At 44.3% G+C, this 13950-nt stretch overlaps 2 protein-coding genes across 7 annotated transcripts in view; both read right to left on the bottom strand.

Moving 5' to 3' along the window:
- SMPDL3B (sphingomyelin phosphodiesterase acid like 3B) overlaps nucleotides 1–13950 on the bottom strand; it is a 241181-nt gene that overhangs the window by 142151 nt on the left and 85080 nt on the right. The window lies entirely within an intron of this gene.
- Nucleotides 1–13950, bottom strand: part of EYA3 (EYA transcriptional coactivator and phosphatase 3) — a 144383-nt gene that overhangs the window by 67819 nt on the left and 62614 nt on the right. For 2 of the 4 annotated variants that reach the window (XM_050932326.1, XM_050932325.1), the window contains exons 5-6: nucleotides 11366–11432; nucleotides 4348–4490 (exon numbers count right to left, since the gene is read on the bottom strand). In XM_050932326.1, the coding sequence (XP_050788283.1) occupies nucleotides 4348–4490; nucleotides 11366–11432 (210 nt within the window). The remainder of the gene's footprint in view (nucleotides 1–4347; nucleotides 4491–11365; nucleotides 11433–13950) is intronic. The other 2 variants (XM_050932327.1, XM_050932329.1) reach the window with 1 other exon arrangement.

The following is a 13950-nucleotide window of genomic DNA, read 5'->3' on the forward strand; positions in this document are numbered from 1 at the left end:
AAGTAATTTTTAACTTGTTCTTTTACCTATTTTAGCCTCTGATCCTACTTCATTTTTCACTGGCATTCACTATTTTAGACGTCCAATCACCACCAACCTTTTTGATAAAAAATGAAACAAAAGTCATTAAGCACCTCTGCCATTTTCATATTTTCTGTTATTGTCCCGTCCCCCCCCCCCCCCCCCGCCCATTGCTCTCCTTAAAAAAATGGAGTAACTACTTTATTGAGAAGTCTAGTGCCAGCATGCATTTGAGGTCAGAAATGTATTTTTTCCCATCCTTCTGAAAGTCTGCTCAAATTTAGCCAAGTTTGCACATGCTCATGTTAGAGTCTGCCAAGGTTATTCTCCATTCATCCACATGGAGTATGCTCAGTCCCCTAGCTCCTACCTGTTGGCCAGCCTCAGCATGTGCCGTTTTCATAGAGTGACATCATCCTGGGGATGTTATTAAATATGTTAAAACAATACATCTTTCAATGCCTACCTCACATTTGGTTAAGGACAAAATTTAAAAAATAGGAACCTACCATTAGGCTCCTAAATCCATACTCAGACAAGTGGTCAGGTTTTAAATGGTGCTGTGAATACAACAGCTCCTACTAAAGGCTACTCCTGGGGGAATTCTGCACCAAAAAAATAAAAATTCTGTGCATGACATTTTAAATTTCTGCAAAATTTTGCATATTTTGTCAAAACAACAACAACAATACAGTCAAGTCAGTTTCAATTATTTTGGTAATTTATTTCAAAATACCTGTCAGCAAGCATGTCTGTAACAATACAGACCAAAAAAAAAGATTCTGATAAAAAAAATTAAAAAATAATTTGTTTTTTACAAAGAAATTCCTAACTAGGCATATTAATACAGAACTTTGAATAATTCATTCAAACTACAATACAGAAACGTACTTCCTGCACCCATCAGAAGCAATGCAAAGGCTTGGGAGAGTTAGGGGTAACAGAGAAACTGAGGGAGAAGGAAGGAGCCTGGAGTGAACCTGGTGGGTTGTTGGGTATGGGTGGGAGAGGTATGGAACAGGGTTTTTTTCGGAGGAGGGGAGGGACTGCTAGGGAGTTGGGGAGCCTCCTCCATGCAGACCCTGGCTGACCCAAAGCCTCTCCCATTCAGTCATGCATATCTGTCCCTGTTCCCACATCCCACATCTCCGTGTGGCTCTGCAGCCCTCCTCTCCCATCCCCATGTGGCCCTGCACCCACACTCCCATTAAGTCTGGCTCAATGCTGTCACCCCACTAGCTCTTGAGCTCGCACCCCAGTCTATCCAGCTCACTAGCCATTCCGAACACCAGTCTGTGACTCTCCCCCCACCCCAGCAACCCTGTGTGCCCCACTTTGTTTGTCCTAACCAGGCTCCATGGGCAGGGTGCTGTGATGAACTTCTGCTCCCGAGGGAATTCTGTGCCACTGTGCACAATTCCCCCCCACCACACAGAAAATACATTCTGCTCAAGAAGAGCTGCAGTTCTGCCTTTGCCCACAAGACGCTGCTGTGGTGTCAGAACAGCCAGCAACTGGCTGCATTCATGCTGCCGGCTGTTCCGGCACCATAGCGGCCTCTGGTGGATGAAAGGCAGAACTGCAGCACTTCTCAGGCAGATTATATTTTCTGCGGGAAAAAAATTCTGCAGCCAGACATGAATTCTGCATGCGCACGGTAGTGCAGAATTCCCCCAGAAGCATTAATGGCAATGGGATGCAGGGCTCTTAGTGCTTTGGGAAATCAGACCAATTCTTTAGATGTCGAAATATGGACTTAGACACTAAATCTAAGTGCTGTTTAAAATCTTGGCCTAAACACTTTCACAAAAACAAGCACAAAAAAATCCCAACCAAATCCACACACTGTTAGAATAACCAATGAAACACATGTAGGAAGACAAGAGTACACACAAAGCAATACGTATTCTTCAGGTTTACAGTAAATGAACCATCAGTGTGCAGGTCATCTATGTCAGCAACTGAATGAACCTTTAAACAAATGCTCAAATTAACAGAAAACTATATGTGAATGTGAAACAACATCCTGAAATCACAGACTGGATACACAGCAAGACAGACACACATGCACTCAAGACCATAGCCTGGGAAGTCTGCAGAGGCAGATTGACATTCTAGTTTCATTTTGCTCAATACAGCCTGACTGTTCTATTTATTCCTACAGCGAACAGACAGTTCCTGAACAGTACATGAGAGTGAAGACCTAGCTATCAAGAGAGCTGCAGCACTATAAGTTTCTCTGTGCTGATCCTCCGCTTCACATGGAAGGAATCGCTCCATGCGTGAAATGGGAATTCAGTCTCCACTACCAACACAGATCTCAGGATCTAACAAGATGGATGCCATGAAGGGCAAATGCAATGTAGGTACCCACCAGAGACTCTGCTGACACCATCAATTCAGATGCCTCTTTCCATGAACATCCCCAAAATGGTAATAAATCTCAGTCATTACTGACACTGTCTGGGCCAAATGTGATGAAGCAAAAAGTCCTCAAAGTCACCCAATTCCCCCCACTATCCAAAGAGCCAGAATTTCTAACAGTCACTCCCACAGACATACATCCCCAAAGACTCCTAGTTCTATAGCTTTCATCCAGCTAGTGTCATGATTCTGGCACTGGAGGTTTTTAAGAACAGGTTAGACACACACTTGTCAGGGATGAGATAGATAATACTTAGTCCTGCCTGAGCGCAGGGGGCTAGACTAGATTACCTCTCAGGATCCCTTCTAGTCCTATGATTCTATCAAAGGGCAAATTTCTGAACACTAATGCAGAAAAGGTGGTCTGGAGGATTCAGACCCCCAATATATAAGTGATTAGATGAGGAATCATTACCACTAATATCAGCTTTTTTTTTTTAACATACATATTTTGACCCAAGAAACACCATCATTCTCCCATTTCACAAATGAGATAACAGAGTCTACACCATTTCAGCAGGCAGAGCTGGGGATAGAACCCAGGTCGCTAATAAAACTGAGCCAAGTATCTTCCACTTTGCGAATCTTTTACAAGCAACATGGCAAATTAGACAGTGTTGCCAACTCTCTCAGGTTTACAGTGAGAGAGGCAGCTTTGGCCCCTATTGTAGGAGCTCTGGTGAGAGGAAGAGCATGTTACTCTCTGTAAACTAGCCCATACACAGAGACATGACATACACACATTTCAGTAGGCTACACAAGTATTGTAAGACAGCAGTGAGATGCTAGGCATCAGGATTGGTTAAACAGCATAGCCAAATGTAATGATGCATCTCCTGGGGTCCTCTGTGGGGACTGATCCCTGGACCATGGATATAAAATCATGAGCCACTACCACTTAAGCTGAATAACTAGATCTCTTCAAATGGACGCAGCTGCAGAGTACTATGTGGTTCAGCAGTTAACGGGTGATAAAGCCACACTGTTTTTATGTAAGTTACCGAAGCAAACTGCCACCCACACACTAGGGGAGGGTGGCAGGGATGGGGGGGTGTTCAAAAATCGGAACACAGTCCAAAAGACAGGATTGAGTTTTGTTTCTCTCATTACTTTTGAGACAATCTTACTATTTCTGGGGAGTCTAACCCATAATTTTTTAATTTTGAGGGTTCACAATATTAGAAAATGAGGAAATCCAAAGGAAAATTCAGTGATACAATCATTCATGACACCTTGAAATGGCTAAGGCAGAACTTAAATGTTACTGCAATGTAACCATCTGTTTCAGTGGCTTAATACATAACAGGAGCTATGGAGCTAAATATTATTATTAGCTAAGTAATTTCAAAGACAGCGTAACGGACAATCTACATGCAGTGAAATGCAAGGTGAGGCAACAGGTCTTTTAATACTAGCCAATGGGCCAGTATTAATGTACTAGCAAAAGGAAAAGAAAGATGATACCTAGTGGAGAGATGTTAGATAGAGCAACACTGGAGAGGTGCTTTGTACCATTTCACCTGGTACATAAATCAGCACTGAAGCAGTTAAGTAATAATCTGAGAAAACTCTGATCCTCAAGTATCAAACATCCCTGCAGTCAGCTTGCCAGTTCCCCTGAATTAACTGTGAGTACCTCAGATTTTTTACAAGATCTATTTAACACATCCCCACCACAGAGACAATGCACTTTAAACCTGAACAGCTGTCAGCTAAACACACTATTCCCTCATTTCCACCTGTTCTATTATTGAAAGCCAAGCCTGCGGTCTCTTCTGTAAATTCTTCTCTCTAACACACCTGGGAAGTTTGCTGGAAAAGCAATGGGCATGGGAAGTACAATTATATACATTGTTTGAAGAGACAATTTTAAACTTGACAACTTTTCTGTTGACTCCTTACCAAAAGGAGGTAGTCCGTAGGTCTGGGTTGTCTGAGGGTAGATGGCATAGGGCTGAGTCTGCTGCAGCGCTTGGTACTGAGTCTGACCAGGATAAGGGGTCATCGTTTCCGATATAGGTACAGAAAGGATATGTGCATATGGCCTATAAAAATAATTAAAATGTTCATATTATGCAGCTCTCATCATGCACATCCTAAAAGGGCGCTTTAGAAACATGTGCTAATTATAAATACAGGGATGTGTACTTTTTAAGGAATTTAGGAGGATAATATAGCAGCTGACAGAAGCTCCTGGGTCTGATTTTCTGCCATGCCAAGCACCCACATCTCCAAATGAAGTCTTAGAGAGCTGTGGGTACTCAGCACCTCAAGGAAGTCAGGATGCTTTCCCACAGTTTTTAATAGTTTCAGAAGAGTCGAAGTGAGTTAGTGGCAAACTCCACCGGGTTCAGTAGGATTTGAGCACAGAGTTCCGGCAGAAATCCCAGCCAGTATCATTGATATCAATTAATCAAAGGGATACACAGTTACAAATGTTTAATGGTTAAAAAAGTAAAAAATATTCCAAGTTAATGAAAGCCATCCCATCTGCTTGGCAACAAAGCCATACCTTAGAGCTTGTCCATACTACAATTTGTAAGTGTTTTAACACATTAATACACGACTGCGGTATGAGGTTATGAGACTGCATGAAAGCAAATATGGAGAATTAACGTATATAGAAATTATTGTGCAATGGGAGAAAATACTAAAATCTACAAGTATAGAAGAAGGCAGGGGCATCCTAAGACGAAAATCAAGGTGATGGCAATTTGTCTTAAAACAAGATAAAGAACAAGCAGATGACAATGTGGCTTGAAGCTCTGAGCTGAGGTTTAAAAAACTGTACTGAAGTGACAGAGCAGGGAGCAACTGAACAAGAATATACAATCAATAAAGGCATTCCAGTATCACAGTGAAGGGCATAGAAACTGGACAGAATACATGATAGGGAAAGAAAACAGCAGAATGAGCTAATGGTAGCTAATAAGGCTAATAATAAGAGAAGAGTTTTATAATAAGGAGCAAGGAAAATAAACTAGCATGAAAGTAAGGCCACTAATAAATTAGGAGGGTGAAATATCAGTAACATCTCTTAAATGGCTTACTGAACGGTTTTTTAAAATCTAGTTTCATCAAGAAAAATAAAGGAGAGGTTTGGACAGTTAGGAAGTAATGAAGACCAAATATTAAGAAGCAGGCAAGGGAACACTTAGGATTTCTGTGAGATCCATGCTCTACTTTCCGGATGAAAACACATCCTACGTTTGTAAGCTTACCAAACCATTATTTATGAAAAGTTATGGAGTACTGGGGAGGTACCAGAGGATGGTGGGCAGGGTGGAGAAGGTGGTATCGATCCTCAAAAAAGGGAAGATAAGTGATCCTAGAAATGACCAACAGGAAACTCTACATTCAACCCCTAATAAAATAGAACAAAATATGTAAAGTAAATGGTAAACATCTAGGCTGAGGTTTTCAAAGGAGGCTAAAAGGGCCACGAGTCCCAGTGACTAGGATCGGAATACCTAGCTCCCTTTTGAGAAAAACATCAAACAATGTACAAAGAGAACACTGGAGATGTAACACATCTGATTATTTCCATTTCCTTTACATTTGATGCTAACAGCTCCTTTTCCCAGGTATGCAAGTGCTTAGATGTCACCAATGCCTAAATAAAAAGGAGATAGTTGAAGCTAAATATTGGTGAGATGGAATGCATGATCCTGTTGGTATCCAGGAAGTGGGAGGGCAAAGCTCGCCCACTGCTAAAGGGCCTCCCCCCAGCCTAAGAGGAGGATCCACAGGTCTGTGATACCAAATAACTGTGTGAAACAAACGATGAAAAAAAACAGGATCGGGGTGAGGTCATAGGGCTAAACGAAGGGAACCTGATGGGGATACTGAGCAGAGAACCCCAGACAGCGCCCACTGCTCCTCGAAGGTGTCAAGGGAGCCAGTGGACGCCGCTCAGAGGAACTCTGTCCGGATGCGTGAACGGACGGAGTAGCAGGAAATCCCGTCAGCCAACCTCCTCTCCCTGGTTTTGCAGATGGCTAGTTTGGCCAGGGCCAAGAGGAGGTTAATAAGGAAATTCCGCAACTTTGTGGGGCCACGTGGGTAGAGGGAAATATCTATAGGAAGTAGCAAATACCATAACATCTTCCATCAAGGGCATCTATTTTCCAATCATCAAGATGATATGCAGCGTACTGCTCAGAGTCCCTGACTGAGATCAGGGCCTCTGTGCTAGGTGCTTTACCTGTATACAGTAAGAAACAGTTGCTGCCTTGAAGACCTTCCAATCTTAGACCCAGCCTTACAAACTCATGCAAATGGTTAATTTTACATAAGTGAAACCACTGATTTCAGCAAAATTTCTCACATGGCTAAAGTCAAGCAGGTACATGTTTACAGGACATGGGGCTAAACCAACAAGACATACAGCAGGTAGAAGAAAGGGAGTATTATCCCCATTTCACAAATGGAGAACTGAGGCAAAGAGAAACTGAGTGACTTGCCAAGGGTCACACAGGAAATCTGTGGTAGAGCGAGGAACTGAACTCAGACCTTCTGAGTCCAAGAGGGGCCTTCCTAGATACCTCACTGCTACCAGATATCCAGGTAACCACAGCTGGTAAAGGTATCTTTTTTCATCCGTGGTAAATCAGATGGATGAGGACCTGGCTTTGTGACCTGTGCACTGACAACCTTCGGGCTAGATACTACAATGCACCACCAACCTGGGAATGAAGGCTTGAGACTGAAAAGGCTCGTTATGGTTCAGAAGGCAACAGTTTGCCTGCCCATCAACATAAACTGCCGGGTTTCCTACTTTTGACCCTTTGACCCTCACACCTGTTGTCCTTGTTTTTTTCTGTTGTCCCCCATAATTATTTGAGACCTGGGCTCAGTGGATCCTCGCCATAGGCTGGGGAAGAGTCCTTTAGCTGTAGGTGGGTTTGCACCTGCCCACCTCCTGGAACCCAATAGGAGGACCCTCTTGCTGGTGTGGGGCTGCTATTACTGGGCCCAGAGTACCCTCTTCAGCTTCGACTGGGCAAGATTCCTTCCCCACACCCCACTACCTCACCCGTTGGTGCTCTCGCTGGCGGCTGTTGCTCCTTGGATAGGAGGAGTGAGGACCCTGACAGTGCTTTGCTACCACCTGTGGGGTCCCTCCTGGCTGTCGGCTGGTTGCTGCTACTGTTGTCTAGAAGCCTGCTGCTGCCTTGGGGAGGAAGAGGAGGACCTTTGCTGCGGGGAGAGCATGTAGGACCACTACAGGACACTGTGGAGGAGGCTTACTGCAGGACAGAGCAATTTTTTCCAGCTTTGCTCTTGTGGTGGTGGTAGCTAGTGTTGCTGCAGGGTGCAAGGGGAGCGGCGTGAAGCCCTCCCCCGATCCATCTGTCCCTGCCCCCCCCATCACCACCACCGCCCCCTCCACCACCCCCTGCCTACCACCTGGACCTGTTCCTCATCCCTCCGCTCAGCTGCTTACCTCGTCCCTTTTTCCCCACCATTTGGGACTGCAGCAACAGCAACAAGCAAGGGCAGCATTGTGCAAGGGCACGTGGGCACAAATGCTTTTCCCTTCCCTTTAGACTTGCCCTTCCCTTCTCTGCTGCTTTCAGCTGATGGACCTCCTCACCCTCTGCTTTGCCCACCAGCCTTCCCGCAGCAGTTTGCCCCCTTGCTGCCCATATTTGCCCCCCTGCCCTCCCGCTCAGGTCTCATAGCAGTTTTTCTGTTTGTTTGCCTGCCCCGCTCCAGTCCCTGGGAGTCTGCCAGTTTGCCTGCCCCACCCTCGCCCTTGCAGTTAGCCCTTGCAGTTTTCCTGCCCTGGCTTGCTTCCAGCCTGTTCCTTTCTCCACTGCCCTCCCTCCTGCACTGTCCAGTCCCCTCATTAAGTGAGCCCATGTCTCACCCCTATGCACTTGTACCCCTTCTCCGTTTATGTTGAGCCCCTTTGTTCACTGCACCCCCTCAATGATATTATAGTCCTTCCCTTTCCCAAGGCAGCTGGAGGCACCGGTATTTCCAACACATGTTGGTAATCACGCCTCTCCCCTGCCTTGGTGTCTCCAAGCTCCCTGCCCCCCATGGTGCCCTCCTCCCCTGCTTGCAGCCTATTGGGGAGGAGTAGTTGGCTTTTCCTCCTGGCCTTTCCCCCCTCTTTCTGGTGGTGTCCCGTCTGAGAATGGCGGGGGAAACAGCAGGTGAGCCCCTCCACCCCCCCAGGTTGACCTTGCTGTTCTCTCTCAGCCTGCTCCCCCATCCATCTCCAAAAAAACAAACTGCCAGGAACATATCTACCCAGTGTTCCAGACACAGCCCTGTTTCCCCAAACACCCGGTCAAACTCACAGCCTCACCTATCTTACTCCAGAGCCCTACCATGACAATTTCACGCTTCAGGGACAACGGAATTGTCAGTAACTAGGGTCAAGAATTATTCAGGGTGCTAAAAGGAGCAGAACTAGAAGCAACAGAATAAAATTAAGAGAAGGAACAGTAAAGATGAATATGAGAGGACAAGTCCAGTTCCTGTTAGACTGTGAAACAGTCTCCAAAGGAAAGTGGGGGAAGCTCATTCACTTGGAATATTTAAGACTAGAGAAAACAAAGCACTGGAGACAACAGGGAATCCTTCTGCGCTCAGTTACGTGAATCAGATCATAGGTACAAATTTCAAAAGGACATAAGTGACATGGGAGCCTAAATCCCACTGGAAATCAGTGGGGCTTTGGCTCCTAGATCAATTAGATGCATTTGGAAATTTTACCCCTTTCCTTTCTTTCTCTCCAGTGTGTCTGATTTTATATATAAGGAAACTACACCTCTACTTCGATATAACGCTGTCCTTGGGAGCCAAAATATCTTACCACATTATAGGTGAAACTGTGTTATATTAAACTTGCTTTGATCCACCGGAGTGTGCAACCCCGCCCCCCAGGAGCACTGCTTTACCGCATTATATCCAAATTTGTGTTATATCAGGTGGCGTTATATCGAGGTAGCAGTGTATATTTCATTTTCACTCATGTCCAGTTTGTTCATTCACTGAATACCTTGGGCTTGAGTCTATACCACCTTACATTATCAGTCATTACCAAGTGACACGATACCTTAGCAATCACTAAAGGCCCAATCCAACTCCCATTGAAGCCAATGGCAGCCTCACTGTGTGCTGGACTGGGTCACATATGCAGCAATGCCAATTTGTTGTATATAAAAATACCATTCTGCAATGTTAAAGGTTCTGCTAAAAGTAGGTTGAGATGGGAGGAGGGAAAGGTTAACATAAGAAGGGACATAGTGGGTCAGACCAATGTTCCATCTAGCCCAATATCCTGTCTTTCAGCAGTGTCCGATGCCAGATACTTGAGAGAGAATGAACAGAACAGGGCAATTATCGAGTGATTCATCCCTTGTTGTCCATTCCCAGGTTCTGGCAATCAGAGACTAAGGACACACAGAACATGGGATTGCATCCCTGACCATCTTGGCTAATTAATTGCCATTGTCTCCATGAATTTACCTAGTTCCGTTTTTAAACCAGTTATAGTTCTGGCCTTCACAACATACCCAGGTAGTGAGTTCCACAGGTTGACTGTGTGTTGGGTGAAGAAATATTTCCCTTGTTTTAAACCTGGTGCCTATTAATTTAATTGGGTGACACCTGGTTGTGTGTTATGAGTAGGAGTAAACAACACTTCCTTATTCACTTTCTCCACACCATTCACAATTTTATAGACCTCTATCATATCCCCCCTTAGTCATCTCTTTTCCAAGTTGAAAAGTCACAGTCTTTTTAATCTCTCCTCATATGGAAGCTGTCCCATATCCCTAAACAGTTATGTTGCCTCCCTCCATACCTTTTCCAATTCTAATATATCTTTTTTGAGATGGAGTAACCAGACCTGCATGCAGTATTTCAGGTGTGACAATACCATGGATTTATATAAAGGCATTATTGTAGTTACTGTCTTGTTATCTCTCTCTTTCCTAATGGTTCCTAACATTCTGTTAGCTTTTTTGATTGCCAATGCACATTGAGCAGATGTTTCATAGAACTGTCCACAATGACTCCAAGATCTCTTTCTTGAGCGGTAACAGCTAATTTAGACCCCATCATTTTGTATGTATAATTGGGACTATATTTTCCCATGTGTATTTACTTTGCAATTATCAACACTGAATTTTATCTGCTGTTTTGTTGCCCAGTCACCCAGTTTTGAGAGAGCCTTCTGGAACTCCTCACAGTCTGCTTTGGACTTTACTATACGGAGTATTGTCTGCAAACTTTGCCAACTCATCGTTTACCGCTTTTTCCAGATCATTTATGATTACGTTGGTCCCAGTACAGATCCCTGAGTGACACTGCTATTTACCTCTCTCCATTCTGAAAACTGATAATTTATTCCTACCTTTTGTTTCCTATCTTTTAATCAGTTACTCACCCATGAGAGGACCTTCCCTCTTATCCCGTGATTGCTTACTTTGCTTAAGAGCCTTTGGTGAGGGACTTTGTCAAGGCTTTCTGTAAGACCACATACACTATATCCACTGAATCACTCTTGTCCACATGTTTGTTGACTCCCTTCAAATAATTTTAATAGATTGGTGAGGCATGATTTTCCTTTACAAAAATCACATTGACTCTTCCTCAATAAATCACGTTAATCTGTGTGTCTGATCATTCTATTTTTTTACTATAGTTTCAGTTTGTCTAGTACTGAATTTAGTACTGGCCTGTAATTGCCAGAATCGCCTCTGGAGCCTTTTTTAAAAACTAGTGTCACATTAGCCATCCTCCAGTCATCTGGTGCAGAGGCTGATTAAAGTGACAGGTTATGTACCACAGTTAGTAGTTCTGCAATTTCATATTTGAATTCTTTCTGAACTAAATCAAAAGTTTTAACAGTTTAGAGAAAAATGCAGTTATAAAATTTAGAACCAATTTTTCAACTTACTTTGCAGAATATAGCTGTGAGGTATAGTCATTTGGTGACCTTGGGATGTAATCAGTGCATGTCAGAACTGAAAAAGAAACATTTTACACAACAGAATTGTAAAGAAAGGATTTTTTTAAACTACACAATTTCCAAAAAAAGTAACAAAACTTAATGAATCACAGTGAAACATTAGCACATCCCACAATAAGTTCTAACCTGACAAACCATGTAGTGGTTAAGTTTTTGGAGTGCTTTGGATATATGGCTTTAAAAATATTTACAAATGTGTTTAAACAGGGTGAAATGTAACTTCCTGCCCCTGCAAATAAGTGCATCATTCAGAGCACAAGTTGTCCCTTCAGAGACGATAAGACCAAAATCTATGGCTTTCATGGTATATTTTGATTTTGGAAGTGTGACAAATCCCCTGAACATTCTACAGTTCTGCACGTGCAACAATGCCTCACTTCAGCATGCACTGCACTGAAAATCCCCTGGAATCCAGCTGTTATCAGAGCAGCTATGGTGGCTAAGGGATAGAGATACCGCGAGGCCAAGTTGAGCCAGACTCTGCCCCAAGACCCCTCTCCCCTGCCCCCAAAATACATGGGCCCAGCAGCCCATCTTCTCCCACTAGTGGCACCACATTAGGCAGGATCCCCCCAACCCATCTCTTCGGGAAGGACAAGAACTCACGGAGCTGAGAAACAGCCTGGCTGCTGCCAGAACAGCTGTAGCAGCAATGGGGAGAGCACGAAGTTTTACCACCTGCTCTGGATCCTTCACGTGGCCCTGGCAGCCCACCTCCCCCTTGAGGACACTACATGAGACAAGAGTTCAGGGGCAGCATAACAGAGCCAGTCTGAAAACACATCCACTTAGCCTCAACGCCTGTTCAGAAGAGCCTGTTATATCTTGTCCTTAGCTATACGGTCTGTAAAAGGAGGTTACTTAGTCCAGTATTGCTTCTGTGGGTTATCCATCCTCCTCTAGTGGCTTGTTCACATACAGTAACAGTCTTCTGCTGCCAGCTAATGTAGTTAGCCCTGTAGCTCAAGTAATACATCTGAGGTGCAGTTCAAACACTGATAATGTGAAGTTTATTACAGTTGTGCATGTCAATGTTTTTAATTTTTTCTGTTTAAAACAGCAAAAGGAAATTTAAAAAGTTATTCGGATTGCAAGGGCAAGCACTCAAAAGTGCAGAAATTTCATATTTAATGTTCTGCATGTGCCTTATGATACACTCCATAATTACATGGTCACCTACTGTTTTTTCCACAAGACCTCTGCCTCATTCAGTGCACAGGGCAGTTGGTGTTCAGGGAATGAATCAAGGCTGTGCAATAAATGAGGTCATTCTAGTCCAGGGGTAGGCAACCTATGGCACAGGTGCCGAAGGCGGCACGCAAGCTGATTTTCAGTGGCACTCACACTACCTGGGTCTTGGCCACCGGTCCAGGGGGCTCTGCATTTTAAATTTAATTTTAAATAAAGCATCAACATTTTGAAACCTTATTTACTTTACATACAATAACAGTATAGTTATATATTATAGACTTCTAGAAAGAGACCTTCTAAAAAAGGTTAAAATGCATTACTGGCACGCGAAACCTTAAGTTTGAGTGAATAAATGAAGACTCGGCACCCCACTTCTGAAAGGTTGCCGACCCCTGTTCGAGTCTGTGGGCTCTCTGCCTCATTTGCTCTAGAAGTTGGAAGGCACACAGGAAGGGAAGTGCAGGAAGAAAAAGGAGGATCCTGGGGTAAAGGCACTTAAATGCCACTTAGAACTGGCTTCTATCCTGGCTCTCCCACACACTTCCCATGCTTCTTAAACCAATATTGTTGGCAGCTGGCCACTGACTGGAGGGAGGGATAGCTCAGTGGTTTGGGCATTGGCCTGCTAAACCCAGGGTTGTGAGTTCAATACTTGAGGGGGCCACTTAGGGATCTGGGGCAAAAATCAGTACTTGGTCCTGCTAGTGAAGGCAGGAGGCTGGACTCAATGACCTTTTGAGGTCCCTTCCAGTTCTAGGAGATAGGTATATCTCCAATTATAAATAAATAAAGACTGCATGCTCCTCACTTTCTGGGTGCCCAATGTGATGACTTGGAGTTCTAGATGTACAGAAGTGCTGAGTGCTCAGAACAGTAAGGGCACATCCACACTACTCGCCAAATAGGCGGGTAGCGTTCAATCTATCGAGGATCGATTTATCATGTCTCGTCTAAACGCAATAAATCGATCCCCGAATGCGCTCCTCGTCGACTCCAGAACTCCACTAGAGCGAGAGATGGTAGCGGAGTCAACGGGGGAACTGTGGCCATCGATCCCGCGCCGTGAGGACGGGAGGTAAGTCGATCTAAAATACGTCAACTTCAGCTACACTATTCTTGTAGCCGAAGTTGCATATCTTAGATCGATCCCCTGCCCAGTGTAGACCAGGCTTAAGTCATGTCAATGGGAGCTGTGAGTGCTCACCACCTCTGGCAGCAAGGCTGTGAGATGTGGAGTTGAAGGCACAGGAGCTGGCAGTCTGGATCCCGAGTTCAGATCCTGGCTCTCTCACTGATTCAACATGCGTCCATAAACCTCTTTC

This window comes from Gopherus flavomarginatus, chromosome 22, assembly GCF_025201925.1.
Source record: "Gopherus flavomarginatus isolate rGopFla2 chromosome 22, rGopFla2.mat.asm, whole genome shotgun sequence".
NCBI lineage: Eukaryota > Metazoa > Chordata > Testudines > Testudinidae > Gopherus > Gopherus flavomarginatus.